Source organism: Convolutriloba macropyga, chromosome 2, assembly GCF_964194025.1.
Source record: "Convolutriloba macropyga chromosome 2, txConMacr16.3, whole genome shotgun sequence".
NCBI lineage: Eukaryota > Metazoa > Xenacoelomorpha > Acoela > Convolutidae > Convolutriloba > Convolutriloba macropyga.
Genome location: NC_134469.1, coordinates 67,155,067 through 67,169,755, shown reverse-complemented (window position 1 = coordinate 67,169,755; position 14,689 = coordinate 67,155,067). Strand labels below are relative to the sequence as shown.

At 34.8% G+C, this 14,689-nt stretch overlaps 1 protein-coding gene across 1 annotated transcript in view; it reads left to right on the top strand.

The window, feature by feature from the left end:
- The window catches only part of LOC142334631 (uncharacterized), a 154,497-nt gene that overhangs the window by 89,469 nt on the left and 50,339 nt on the right, over window positions 1-14,689 (top strand). The window contains exons 14-16 of the mRNA XM_075382824.1: window positions 1,289-1,363; window positions 4,915-5,332; window positions 12,005-12,189. Of these exons, the coding sequence (XP_075238939.1) occupies window positions 1,289-1,363; window positions 4,915-5,332; window positions 12,005-12,189 (678 nt within the window). The remainder of the gene's footprint in view (window positions 1-1,288; window positions 1,364-4,914; window positions 5,333-12,004; window positions 12,190-14,689) is intronic.

Here is a 14,689-nt window from a genome sequence, read left to right as displayed (position 1 = left end):
TCATAAATATCCGTGCAATTTTATTGCCCTCTATTGCTTATAACGCGGTCTGCATGTACCGTCTTTCATCTGCTGCAGTGCTTTAGAGCCTGTAATCAATCAAAAATCTGAGTTGTTTTTAATTGATATTTCATATTTATGAAAATTGGAACAACTGAAAAGCGTCACGCTTTCATCTTATCGAACAGAAGGAAGAAAATTTTACATATACTACCTGGTTTAATTCAGACATGTGTTCTGGCCATATAATCCAGCTGCGATAGCGGCTTTAGCATAATAGTTGACAAACTTTTTAATTCTGTTGCCAGATTTCCAACTGTTTTTAAGTTGGACTGCTCTAGTGAAATGCTGTTTAATCTTACCCGGTGCTGTTGCTGCATGAATAGAAGAAGAACAATAATTCAAAATAATTTTATAAATTAGTTAAGGAACGCCTTGAAATTGTCTAAGATGAGTGCTGAAATTGTGTAAGATAATTGCTGAAATTAATTTAAAAAATTATGTAAAAAATGCGCTGACAGCCGCTGAGAAAAAAATTTTTTAGCGGATAAATCTTACATTATCCGCTTAATGTACTGAAAAATGCTGAAAATATGTGAGAAAGATGCTGAAATTTCAGCAGATTAAAAGGGGATGATTATGTAAAATTTATCCGGTAAAAATATTCTTTTCAGCTGTTTGCAGCGCATATCTTTCTTGAATTATGACGAAATTTTTGACCCGGGGGTTGGCATATCCAAATATGAGGTTGAACAAACCCAGGTTGGCCACCACAAACTTTTCTTGGCAACCATATCCAAGCCATATATCGAGTTTATGGTAACTTGCCAACCATATAGCTGACCATGGAAAAAATCGTCATTGCTCAAAAAGCTCATTCTTTGCACTCTGAGTGGAGAAAAGCCCTTCGAGGCACTTGTAAAAGAATTGAACTTCATGGTGTCTTGGGAACCATATCCAGGAACATGCATATTTATGGCGCCATGTAAGACCATAAGAGTAAAACTCAAAATTTACAAAAAAATACGAAGAACTAACATCTTTTGACTGCATTAAGCCGTCCAAAAAAGCAAATTCAGTTGCTTGAAGGTGCTCCTGGAACAAGAAAAAAGAAACTTGAAATCTTGGATGCCATATAAGAATCATATATGGAATTCTTGGCAAGATCGTATAAGAAATTTTTGTATGGCCTGTATGGAACCATATATGGTTCTTGGATATGGTTCCCAAGAAAGGTCAACCCGCTACACTTTGTTCTTATGATTTATGATAACTATTCGCGTTTCAGCTAATGGAGTTCGCTTCAAATGCGACCAGAATGGCTCGTCGTATGAACAAATTGAGTACGAGGCACTTCCAGATGGTGAGAACAGAAACCTTAAACTTTAATTTGAGCCTTCTAAACTCTTATTTAAACAGTATTTTTCCCTTTCCTGGTCCTGGAAAGGCCATTGTACATGTTAGATCATTTAGCATACGATATTATAAAAATCAGCCAAACTAAAGACGAACGAGTAAATTTTTGCCCTCACGGTATAAAACCGCCGGGTCTTTCCCATTACAGCCCCCCCCCCCATTACGATATAATTGCCATGGTTGGGGGTGGGGGCTATAATGGGAAAGAATCAAACCGCGGATCTCATTGTATTACGAAATAAACCTAAAATTATGAGTATATGCTTCAAACGAAAGCATTCAGGAGAAAAATTAAACAGGCATGGCAAAATAATCTAAAAGCGAATTAATCTCAAATCATTATTGTGACATCATTGATCAATTTTGTTCACAGTTTCAATTCCACCAGCGTAATGAAAATAGACGGACATACAGAAGCGAAAATAAAGTTGGGTTACGCGAAGCAGGACCTACAGATAAAATCATCGAATCTGAAAATATAGCTGATTTTCATGACTGGTTTTTAAAACATTTGAGATTAAATCACTGGAAGATTTTCTGGCATCAGTATTCAATACTTTATATGAACGCTACAGTTTGAATCCCTTTCAATTTTAACATAGGGCTTTTTATGAGGTGTACTCCTATCTAAAATTAAGGGTCTCTGATTTTTGGCGCCCCTTTTAATCTTGCTACTTTATTAACTTAAGAGTTCGGCCATTTCATCAGCCATTCGAGTTCGGCCATTTCATTTAAATTTTATCAGCAGCTCATTATAACTAGAGGATCGTTTCCGTTTCTGCCCCCCCCCCCCAACATAGTGGGTACCCGGATCATAGTACCAGAGTAAATCAGCAATGAATCATGAAATCTCAATTCTGTATTTTTTAAATTGCCATAGTCTGATCATGTCACTTTTTGCTATGTCAAGACAACAAATCAGACAAAAATTTTGCATCTCTGAAAAGTCTCTGAACAGCCGAACAGCGACCCGACTTATTTTATCATGCGCAGTGCACTTTTTCATTCTGTAAAAAGCCTTATCAGCGAATCTCACAGACTGAGAAAAAAGGACAGAAAAAAAATCAGCCGATTCTTACGGATCTGGAAAAAATTTGAAAAAAATGCAGCAAAATGTGAATTTTACAAAAGAATTCACCCCAAAATTATCTGGAAATAACAAACTACATTTAAATTTGCAGTTTCAGTATTTTCTTTGTTTAACATTATTCGCGAGATATCTTGTTGAATACTGTCCGGATCATGCTCGAACACACTTTTGGCAAGTTCCAGTGAACTTTTCTGAATCACGGCGACATACACCAGAGATTTGACGACGATCAGCGACTACTGTGACAATGTCACACCCTCCGCAGGCCACAGATTTGAGGGGGATCAAAATAAAGGATTCAAAGGGCTGGGTTGCCCTCGGCATCAGGGACAAAACACCCAACCCAACCCCCCCCCCCCCGTCTCTCCACCCCCTCTCCCCTAATAATATCAGATTATTTTTGACATTTACTATCTACAGAATAATAAATAAACATTTACCATCTCTCCGTGTTTTTTAACGTGCTCCGGATCCCGTCAAATTTCGAAACTTTCGAAGGCATAAACACATCAGCCGGCGGTCACCAAACCTCTGGATACGGTCGCCGCGCTTGCGACAAGTTAAAGAGCGTACCGCCATATAATTTATATATATATATATATATTTATATATATATATATATATATATATATATATATATGTATATATATATATACATATATATATATATATATATATATATATATATATATATATATATGCTGAGGCGAGTTTCATGACTCTCTGAAATAAAAGACAAACTTCAACTTATAAGTTGAAATTCTGAAACTGTCTGTAGACTGGCTGCATACTGGTTGTAGACCGGTTGTAAGCTGGCTGTAGACTGGTTCTTGACTGGTTTTTAACTGGTGTTGGACTGCGAGCACTGTTATTTGTTGATTTAACCCCTGGATTTCCGCTCATCACCCACGCCGAAATGATTGATCATGTGTGAGTTGCTCGAAAATTCAAAACGATTTTCAAATTTTTCAAAAATTTATACCGGTTTTCTCATGGTCAGTGAAAACTTGCAAAAACGAAATGTGCATTTAAAAATCATGAAAAAAACAGACAAGGGCCTTATTCTGCCAAGTCATACACAAAAAATACTATTGAGATTGCATGATACAGTACTGATTTGACGATTTACTATTGGGATATTGTGAATCAGTACTGATTTACTCTAAGTCTATAGTCCGGGTAGCATATTATTTACACGCCTCCCCCAGGCTGGAGCCATAATATTTTTACATAAAGATTTATTATGTAATGACACGCGCTCTTTAACGGGGGGTGCATACCGTTGTTCCCCCAGTATATTATGCACCCCCCACTAACACATTAACAGAGCACTGTCCATTATAAAGTCCATCATTATGTAACAATCTGGCACATTGCAAATAATATGCACCAACTAAGCGGGGGCACAAATGGAAAAGATCCAAAACCCTCCCCGAAAACCAAAACGCCTCTTCGAGTTGTAAAAACGTCATTTCCAGCCAAAATATGACCATATTACGAGTGTCGACTGATACCAAAGTTAACGAGCAACTATTCTCGTTTTTAAGCAGATTTCACTTTTCCAATGCTAGTACATTATGCGTGTGTTTTGCATTTTGTGGACGAAATGCCGTGCCCTATATGAAAATTGCCGTTGGTGTTTTTCGATGTTAAACTGGAAGTTGAAAAGTAAAAACTGTTTTTCGCTGCAAAGTATATTTGACTTAAGCGGCATTCAGGAAACTTTGCGTCAATAGATTTCATATAAATTAGGACCGAAGTTTGCACTTCAACCTAAAATTATGAGCATAGGTTTCAAACGAAAGCATTCAGGTGGAAAATTAAACAGGCATGGCAAAATAATCTAAAAGCAAAATAATCTCAAATCATTATGGTACTATTTATTATACAAAATCTATTCTCTTGAGGAAAAAGGACGTTTAATTTTGTGTGAGCAATCCATATTTCCCTAAAATGATTTCGCTAGCCTGGTAAGACAAGCCATTAAAATCATTACATAATATTGCAATAGTGTATCTATTCTTAAGTGCCTTGATCTGCCGGCGAAAAGCAACAGTTCTGGTCAAGCATGCTCGACTCAGATCTCTACATTTTTAAAGCTGGGAAGTGAAAATCCTAAGTCAAAACTTGTCCTAACGAGATCTCATAATATGCGGCTGATGTTTTTGAAGTTGGGTGGCTATTTAGTTGCACATTTAGAGGCGGCTCAGTTCTTGTCCAAACTTGTTCGTCTTTGAGAATGGAAGTATATCATAAAAAAACTAATCTTCCACAGTTTCTTTAACCAGAATTTGAATTCTTTCACAGTTAGCTTAAAATATAAAATATTTTGGTTTTAACAAGCTGAAATGAGCAGACCAGTTCTGTATTATTTTTTGCTAATTATTTTATTAGTTCGGTTTTTTTAGTTGAGATCTTATTCGATGTAACTGAAAACGCCACCCAGCTTACTCAAACAGTAGGAGGGATGTTACCCTCCTCGGCTGGGACTGCGATGGAGGAAACCTTCTTCCTCGATACGGTATACTTCTCTTTTGACCCCAACGACAACGCGTACCCCAAGTTCGACAATTTCATCGGGTACCCACGACGACTGCAAATCTATTACGAAAACGGCACAGACGACTGCATACAGGGAATGGCATTCGTGTATTCAAACGCAGCGGGGATTGACGTACCTCAATGGGTGGCAGGGATCGGTAACTTCACCAGTGGCACCAAAATTGAAGATCAAATAGCAATTGATCAGAATCTTATCGTTGGTATCAGTGGCATCACGGCGAATCAGGGTGGCTCTTTCAACTGCATCGCCGCCATAAGATTTGAGTTAGTTTGTTCTACCGTTTGTACTTCAAACGTTTCGTCAAAAAACTCAGAAAAATATTTTAAAAAAACGAGCAGGCAAACCCATAAAATAAGTGAATGCTAAAAAAGCTTACTCAAAAACTTGTAATTATTATCGTGTCCTCGGGTTATCTTTCTCGAGGCTGATTTCAGTCTAGAGTTGTTGTTTTTTTTTCGCTCAAACAAAAACTGGAGCAACTGCGTTAGTCGTATGGCTCTTTTGAGTCCAACAGATTTAATTTTTCGTTCAGTGGTCTCTAGGTTTTGTAGCACACACACGCGCACATGCACACACAGAGACGGACACAGTCACTCACTAACTCACTCATTCATTCACTCACTCACACACTCACCCACTCTTTCACATACTCACTCACTCACTCACTCACTTGCTCACTCATACATACTTACTCACAAACTTACTTAACTAGCAACCACCTGATACGCCCACCTTACCCTGTGCCAGGAGAAACTCCAATTTCGCGTTAGCTTTACTACATTTCCCTTATTTCCAATCGGGAAAGTTACAAGAAATCTTGATGAATTTCACATTTTGTTAACCGACGGGTTATCGACACAGATTCTTGTATTTCTATAAATTGCTACCTTATTGGGATTTTTTACGTCTGTCTGGCCCTTAATGTGAACATATTTAAGAAGATCAAAGAAGTTTTATGCAAATTGTCGCTCGACCGGTTCTCGCTGACCAACTTAAATTTTTGACTACAGTAATGGGAAAAACTTAGAAATTAAACTGTTGATGCAAATTAATATAAATCTAAAGACAAAAAAAGTTCAATCCAATGCCCTGACAGCAACAAACAACTATTTCACCCTGTATTTTTATTAGCAACAGACTATTGAATGAGAAATGGTTTATTTTGTCTGATGCTCTGCGATTTTTTAACCTTGAAAAGCTCAAATATACACTTTTTTTGCATTTCAATGCCTCAAAAACCTCAAACCAAGATACGAAACTTGACTATTTTTAAACAAAATGTTTTAAACAAAACGTTGGTGTTTTTCGATGTTAAACTGGAAGTTGAAAAGTAAAAACTGTTTTTCGCTGCAAAGTATATTTGACTTAAGCGGCATTCAGGAAACTTTGCGTCAAAAGATTTCATATAAATTAGGACCGAATTTTGCACTTCAACCTAAAATTATGAGCATAGGTTTCAAACGAAAGCATTCAGGTGGAAAATTAAACAGGCATGGCAAAATAATCTAAAAGCAAAATAATCTCAAATCATTATGGTACTAATTATTATACAAAATCGTTTCTCTTGAGGAAAAAGGACGTTTAATTTTGTGTGAGCAATCCATATTTCCCTAAAATGGTTTCGCTAGCCTGGTAAGACAAGCCATTAAAATCATTACATAATATTGCAATAGTGTATCTATTCTTAAGTGCCTTGATCTGCCGGCGAAAAGCAACAGTACCGGTCAAGCATGCTCGACTCAGATCTCTACATTTTTAAAGCTGGGAAGTGAAAATCCTAAGTCAAAACTTGTCCTAACGAGATCTCATAATATGCGACTGATGTTTTTGAAGTTGGGTGGCTATTTATTTGCCCATTTAGAGGCGGCTCAGTTCTTGTCCAAACTTGTTCGTCTTTGAGAATGGAAGTATATCATAAAAAAACTAATCTTCCACAGTTTCTTTAACCAGAATTTGAATTCTTTCACAGTTAGCTTAAAATATAAAATATTATAAGGGTGGCGAATCAGGGTGGCTCTTTCAACTGCGTCGCCGCCATAAGATTTGAGTTAGTTTGTTCTACCGTTTGTACTTCAAACGTTTCGTCAAAAAACTCAGAAAAATATTTTAAAAAAACGAGCAGGCAAACCCATAAAATAAGTGAATGCTCAAAAAGCCTACTAAAAAACTTGTAATTATTAGCGTGTCCTCGGGTTATCTTTCTCGAGGCTGATTTCAGTCTAGAGTTGTTGTTTTTTTTCGCTCAAACAAAAACTGGAGCAACTGCGTTAGTCATATGGCTCTTTTGAGTCCAACGGATTTAATTTTTCGTTCAGTGGTCTCTGGGTTTTGTAGCACACACACGCGCACATGCACACACACTTGCTCACTTGCTCACTCATACATACTTACTCACAAACTTACTTAACTAGCAACCACCTGATACGCCCACCTTACCCTGTGCCAGGAGAAACTCCAATTTCGCGTTAGCTTTACTACATTTCCCTTATTTCCAATCGGGAAAGTTACAAGAAATCTTGATGGATTTCACATTTTGTTAACCGACGGGTTAGCGACACAGATTCTTGTATTTCTATAAATTGCTACCTTATTGGGATTTTTTACGTCTGTCTGGCCCTTAATGTGAACATATTTAAGAAGGTCAAAGAAATTTTATGCAAATTGTCGCTCGATCGGTTCTCGCTGACCAACATAAATTTTTGACTACAGTAATGGGAAAAACTTAGAAATTAAACTGTTGATGCAAATTAATATAAATCTAAAGACAAAAAAAGATCAATCCAATGCCCTGACAGCAACAAACAACTCTTTCACCCTGTATTTTTATTAGCAACAGACTATTGAATGAGAAATGGTTTATTTTGTCTGATGCTCTGCGATTTTTTAACCTTGAAAAGCTCAAATATACACTTTTTTTGCATTTCAATGCCTCAAAAACCTCAAACCAAGATACGAAACTTGACTATTTTTAAACAAAATGTTTTGAAAGCGGTTAAAAATTTCCACTGAAATCCGTTTTGCTCAGTTTCTCTGATAGAAAATTTTTTTTACAAAAATGGAACAAAAGTCACAGATTGAATTAAATCGGACTATTTGCCAAGAGTGGCTGCCACTATTTTGTTATCTAGACTTATTTAAATTCTTGTGACGAATTGACTGTAAAAATGTTCCTATCAATAAGCAACTCATTGTTTATAATGGAAGGCTCTTTCCCACAATTCTACTTAGTTTTGTTCTTCTGATAATAATTCAAATTTAGCGCAAAATTTTTTAGAGAAAACATCACGTTACAGAACACCCTTTTCTTTGTTCTGTAAACTAATTTTCTTAGATTCCTTGTGGTACCTCTGTGTTCATTTTTTAGTTAATTAATATACTTTAGACCTTTGTTCCGAACCACTTTAGTGGGGGAGGAACTATACACTTCGAATGGGTTCAGACAATTTTGGCCGATCGATATAATCAACGTAGAGAGTTGTGAGTGGTATCATGAAAAAGCCCGTCCAGCGTAGAATATGGAATTAAAAAGATTTTTTTCAAAATTCACTTTTCATAGGGAGTTATCGAGGTTAAAAGTTTTGTGAATATTAAACGAATTTTAGCCGTTTTTATTCACTTTTTAGGTATTTTTAACCTAATTTTCCTCCATTTTGCAAAAATTTGTTCAAATTGTTATCTGTAGTGCATTAATTTTATCTCTTTAGACAGAGTACGGTTGCTGAATTGTTCGGTCCGAGTTTGTTGGCTAGATTTTATGCTAAATTTTTCAAAATTCTATTTTTTTGGGACTAAAATTGTGACCAAAATTGAGAACAAATTTGCTTTTTCATACGACTTGCTTTAAAGTTCCTGGATGTAAAGACATTAAAACTGCGGCCATATTTGTGTCAAGCTGGCCATTGAGCTAGTTGTACACCCACTGGCTGTGAGAGTCTTCTAGAGTCATAGTTTTGCCAGTTTTTTGCAAATTTAAACTCATTAAATATACAAAACTCATTTTTCTTTGAAAAACAGAAAGATTTTATTTAAGAACTGATCTATTTTGCAACCATTTAAACAAATGAGTTTTTCGTTAGACGGGCAGCAACATCTGGGCTGATCTTGATCTTGCCATGGATTCATAAGATATTAAATTTTTTAGATTTTAATGAGATTATATTATTTGATTAATGACTTGATTAATTATATTATTTGATTAATTATTTGATTAATTATATTATCTGATTAATGAGATTATGAGATTATTTGAATTTTGAGATGATATTACGGTTTCAGAGTTAAGCGCGTAGTTTCCATGGCTCTGGCCAATTGTTTTCTTAAAAAAATTTTAAATACTTCTTGACTTTTGATTTCAACTGTTATCTTTTTTGCGCAATCTTTGAGCTCAATAACCTACTGTCCTCCGTCAAAGATCCAATTATATTTCAAGAGGTATAAATTAACCTTGACACGTCTTTCAGTTGTTATCTAATGTCTGTTGACTTTGAATATGTTTGTTTTAAGAAAACATCGGTTAATTTTTGAACCTTGCCACTATTTTATCTTAGTTCTCTCAATTTCTGGCTCAGTCCCCGTAAAAACAGCCAGAAACCAAATTCATGTGGGTTATAAATTAATGTCCGTAACTGTTTTATGTTCAACTAATTGTCTCTTTATTTTGATAGGACGCCCTTTCAATTTTTTTAGCTTAACTGCATATTTTATGAGTTCGGTTTGTTTACTTGTCGTATTATCGCAAAACTTTATGTATTTTTGTTGTTTTTGCCAATGTTTGTCTTTGTTTTTGTTGTTATATGTCATACATCTTTTGGCTCAATTGCTTCCCCAGGAATTATAATTGAACCTAGTTAAAGAATTCAGGTCACAGCTGTTTGTTTTAATGACTTTCAAATTGAAATAAGAAAAGAATTTTTTTCATTTGTATCATTTTGGCTTTCATTATTGTAACCATTTGACTCAATCTCACTTATAAGAGGTCACAGTCACTTTGTCGTTTCAAGCATTTTTTATACGTTTCGCGCTTGCCTATAGATTGTGACTGATTGCCTCGACCATTAAATTCATAGATTTCTAAATTTCAAAGTTTTCGGGATTTCTATACTGTTCAATTTCCGGGTTTCTTTTTGTTGTCATTTATACGTGATTCTGTTAGGAGAAAGACTCTTTCATGTTAAAATTAGGAGAAAGTGACGATACACAGTTGTTGCAGGCTACATCTTCTAATTTTAGTGCCTTGAACAATGTGATCTCGTAAAATTGTTTGATCTTTCGGCTTCTTTATATATTTGTTAATATTTTAAAGGTTCGTGACTTAGGCTTCCTGAGGTATTACAATTTATTCCATCGCTCTAATTGAAATCTTTTTGAAGTCTGTCATGACTTTTGGAAATATTTGTTTTCAAAAACATATTTGGGTTTTTGAGCTTCGTAATTTTTAATTAAATTTTTGGTTGATTTGTAGCACAGTCTGTAAAAACCTGGGTCAAAAACCGTTGCCAATTAACTATAGTTTAATCTCTTTAACGGTTTTAGCTTTGAACATTTGCTTCTCGGCTTTGTTACTGCTGTTACTACGAGATTTCATAAAATGTTTGAGATTTTTTGTATTTGTACAATTTTTAGGATTTTTGTTTTCTTTTTAATTGATAACAATAATCGTAGGTCCCATTGGCTTTCAAATGCTTTGAATGTCTCAATTGCTTCCGATGGAGATGTAATCGAACATTTTAGGGATTTCAGTAAAATAATTTTTTTCAAAATAAGAAACGTGTTTTTGAACTTCGCACCTCTTTGCTCTTTTTGTCGACCTATTAACCAGTCGCATTGAGGACAGGTTCCATATTTTGTCTAACGATGTATAGGTTAAATTGTTTCGTTTAGATTTTATCTGATCCGAGTTTGATTTTGTTACGATTTTATTTATTACAGAAATCGAGTTCTGGTCGTAAATAATGTTTGTTGTTTGATTTTTATTATTGTCCTTTCTAGTAGTCTTATCATTAACAACTTTCATCGGCTCTCTCGAGTGATATTATTGTATTCCATTTGCTGTTTATGGAACGATATGTATGTTTTTGAAAGTTTTCTATCTCTTCGTCATTTGGTAGCCAATTAGGTCAAGAATGTGGATGAGCGGGGTCGGAACCTTATCCGCGTACGCACATTACCGAGCCTCCTTTTCTTTTAAAAATTCAACGCTGAGTCTAGAAAAAATTTGGCCACCCATATATTTTTAACTTCAAATAAAATGAACACCACTTTAGGCGACTAGTGTAAGCGTTAGATAAGAACGATTGGAAAATTACTTTACAAAAATGATTGTGATGTACGATGTAACAAGGAAAGTGATGATGTCACAAAGACTCACAGAGTGAATTTACAAAGAAAGGTAACCTGTATAAAGAATCATCCTGAGAAATTACATATGGCTAAACCAGAATATCTTACTTGCTCAGTATAAACTGGTCTTCATTTTTGCTTCATAAATGCTAATTCAAACTCGCATTTTTGCCCTGTCAAAAGTAAAACTACTGTTGTTGCGATAATTAACCCTAACCATTTGACCTTGAATTATTAGAATCAGTTCTAGATGTTGTTTTCATCAAATGCGACTACCGCATGACTTGATCTTATTTCATAAGATTTTTTTCCGATGTTTACATGTGTTCACTTATGAGCTTGAGGTCTTTTTAAGCATGAACCATTTAAGTCTTTAAAGTATTTATGCAATTCTTTCACACAAAATAAGAGTTGCAGCGCAAGGGTACTGTTTTGTAGTCTGTCCCATAAAGTTGAAATGACCGAAAACGCCCAAACATGCAATTGAGCATGCACATGAGCACTGTGGACAGTGTTTTTGAAACGTTTGCGTAATTCAACTTTATGGGACACGCTATAAGGAAACCGTTGATCTGAGCAGCGATGTAACTGTTTAGATATTCAACTGGCTCGTCATCCAATTGCGTTGGTCCAGCTGCAAACGCTGGCGTGTGTCCCAGTCCCCAAACTCTGATTACGAACAGCGGGTTCAAGAACAACTCTTACCTGCACGGGGTCACAATTTTCACCGATAGCAGCCAGAACTACGTTCTACTTCTGAGTGGAAACTACGCAGCTGTTGGTTAGTCGTCCTAAACAGTATGAGAATTATTTCAAACAACAGGTTTACGCACCCAATGCATATACATTATGTTAGAAATAAAAACAGAATACGTTTCTATGATAGAGATGGCATTTTACTAATGTTTAAAGAGGATCGCGACTGATTGGGTTATAAAACAAAACCCAAAATGATATTACAGGTTTAACTAAAAAAAACATTCAAAATTTCAGAGACTGTGTTATCGCACTTGATGATGAGCGTGATAAGTTAAAAAAAACATGGATAACTGAGCAAGAGCTGACACCAACGTAGTATACTTTACTACTTGCAACGATCCGCAATTCTGTTTCCAAATCTAATGAGAACTTTAAATGAAACAAGGCGGCTCGTTAATGTGCGGTCTCACATGATGTTCCGACCCGACCCATCTACATTTTTGACTTAATTGTCAACCAAAAGAAGAAATAACAAAAATAGATGTTTGAGATTAAAACAATCGTTACACAACCCATCAACTAATTGCATTACATAATGCCATGCCTTATTACAACGCCAATGAGATCTGACCTTAAAAAGACTACGAGACAAAAAAAACAACCAAACAAACAAAGCAAAAACGAAAATTTCACGGCAAAAACTCAATATCTAACTTTAATGGCACATAGTGACAACGTCAAAATGCAATCAGATAAAAACTTCACCACTCAAACTTAATTTTTCCTATTTATACAGCGGATGGAAAGTTTTATTAATGAGACTAAGTCACAAGTCAACAAAGAGAACGATCAATGAGGCGAAATTCAAAAATTAATCAACATTTTTTAAACCAAGAAATTTCAAAAGTCTTAAAAATCGTCAGCTTTTAACTTAATAATCCACGATAAATTACTAAGAAGTTACTATAAAACCAAATGGCCTTGTCTTTGGGTAGTTTAAGACTTAGAAACAAACCAAAGAAAAACTTAAAAAAAATTAGAAACGATTTGCGAAAACACAAACTATTGCTACCATGGAATTCATTAGCTATTATCTGAATATTAGGGAATTTTTATTTCAATTCTTATTTCTACAAATTCAACTGCAGGAATTATACTGAGAGATTAAATCAGTTTGTTTGGTCCACATTTGTAAACCATTCGGATCTGTTACTACGCAATTGTTTTGAAAGAAGAGAAAAAGAAGCGCAAAAAATGGCCTCTCAAAAAGCGTTTATGAAAACGTATATTGTCCAAAAGACAAAGCATCGGTGACAAATAACGTTAGTATATATGTTATTTTTTGGAATACAAGAAGTTGGATGTGAACTCTCATTGATGAAAGTAATTTACATTTTGACGAAAAGAACAACAAAAACTGAAAATGTTTGAAAATGTTTGAAAATGCATATCCTAAACTTTAAGACAAAAGGCTATAAACTGAACAACTCATTCGGGTAATATCCTTCAACTCATTCAATCCTCAATTACAAGCTTAAGATACTTGTCAGCAAATTACGGCTAACTAAAGAACAAAAACAGGCAAAAACATCAGTTTCAAGAAAAAAAATTGAGCGCGAAAAGTGTCGAAGGCATTAGAAAATGAATTTTTCACTAAAAACTATTAAATGTTCAATTAATTTTTTAACAGCAATGGCATTCTTCTTTTTTATCAAAACAGTTTCAAAAAATCAAACATGAACAAATACATTAGAACCATGAAATTTTTTAGAAAACTTGTAGTATCAACGCCATTAATTTCACTAGATCTCAACGGAATCCATCAAATACGCTAAATTATGCCTCCATGGGACGAAAAATTTCTTTGCCAATCTTATTTAGTCAATAAGATCTTACAACAAGTTATTGAAGATGAAAACAACAACAAAGACAGGCAACAACCAAAAATTGAAAAGAAAAGTGCCAGAAGAAAGTGTCGAAGCTATTTAAATCATAAGTTCTTCTCTGAAAACTTCATAAATGATCCATTGAACGTCTTCCTAAACCAATGAGAACCATCAGTATTAGGATAATGTGATAAGATTTCAAAAGGATATAAAAATAAGAAAAAGTAACCGAAAGTTTAAAAAATATATATTAAAACTAGTGGCATTGAAGTTTTAAAACTAATAGGTAGGACATGAAAACGGTAACCAGATTAAATTTGGCTGCACTAGAAATAAAAATGGATTATGCAAGTACTAAGATTGACTAAGAGTCCACGAAAAAAATTTAGGATCGGTTAATGTTCAAAAAAAATTCGAAAAACCTCTTTTCCAAACTTAACAGCCATTAAACATAAAAGCTTTTAACGGAGGCCAATAATTACGCTCAAAATTAAAACGATGGCAAGAAAAAAATGTTTTTCATGCATAGATAATCAAAAAGAGATCACAATAAGTCTTAAGACCATGAAAACAACAACAAAAACAGGCGAAAACCAAAATTCAGTAAAAAAGTGGGAGAAGAAAAATTCGAAGCCATTTAAACCATTAGTTTTTCTCTGACAATTTTATCTGTCTTATCTGTGATCCTCTGAATTT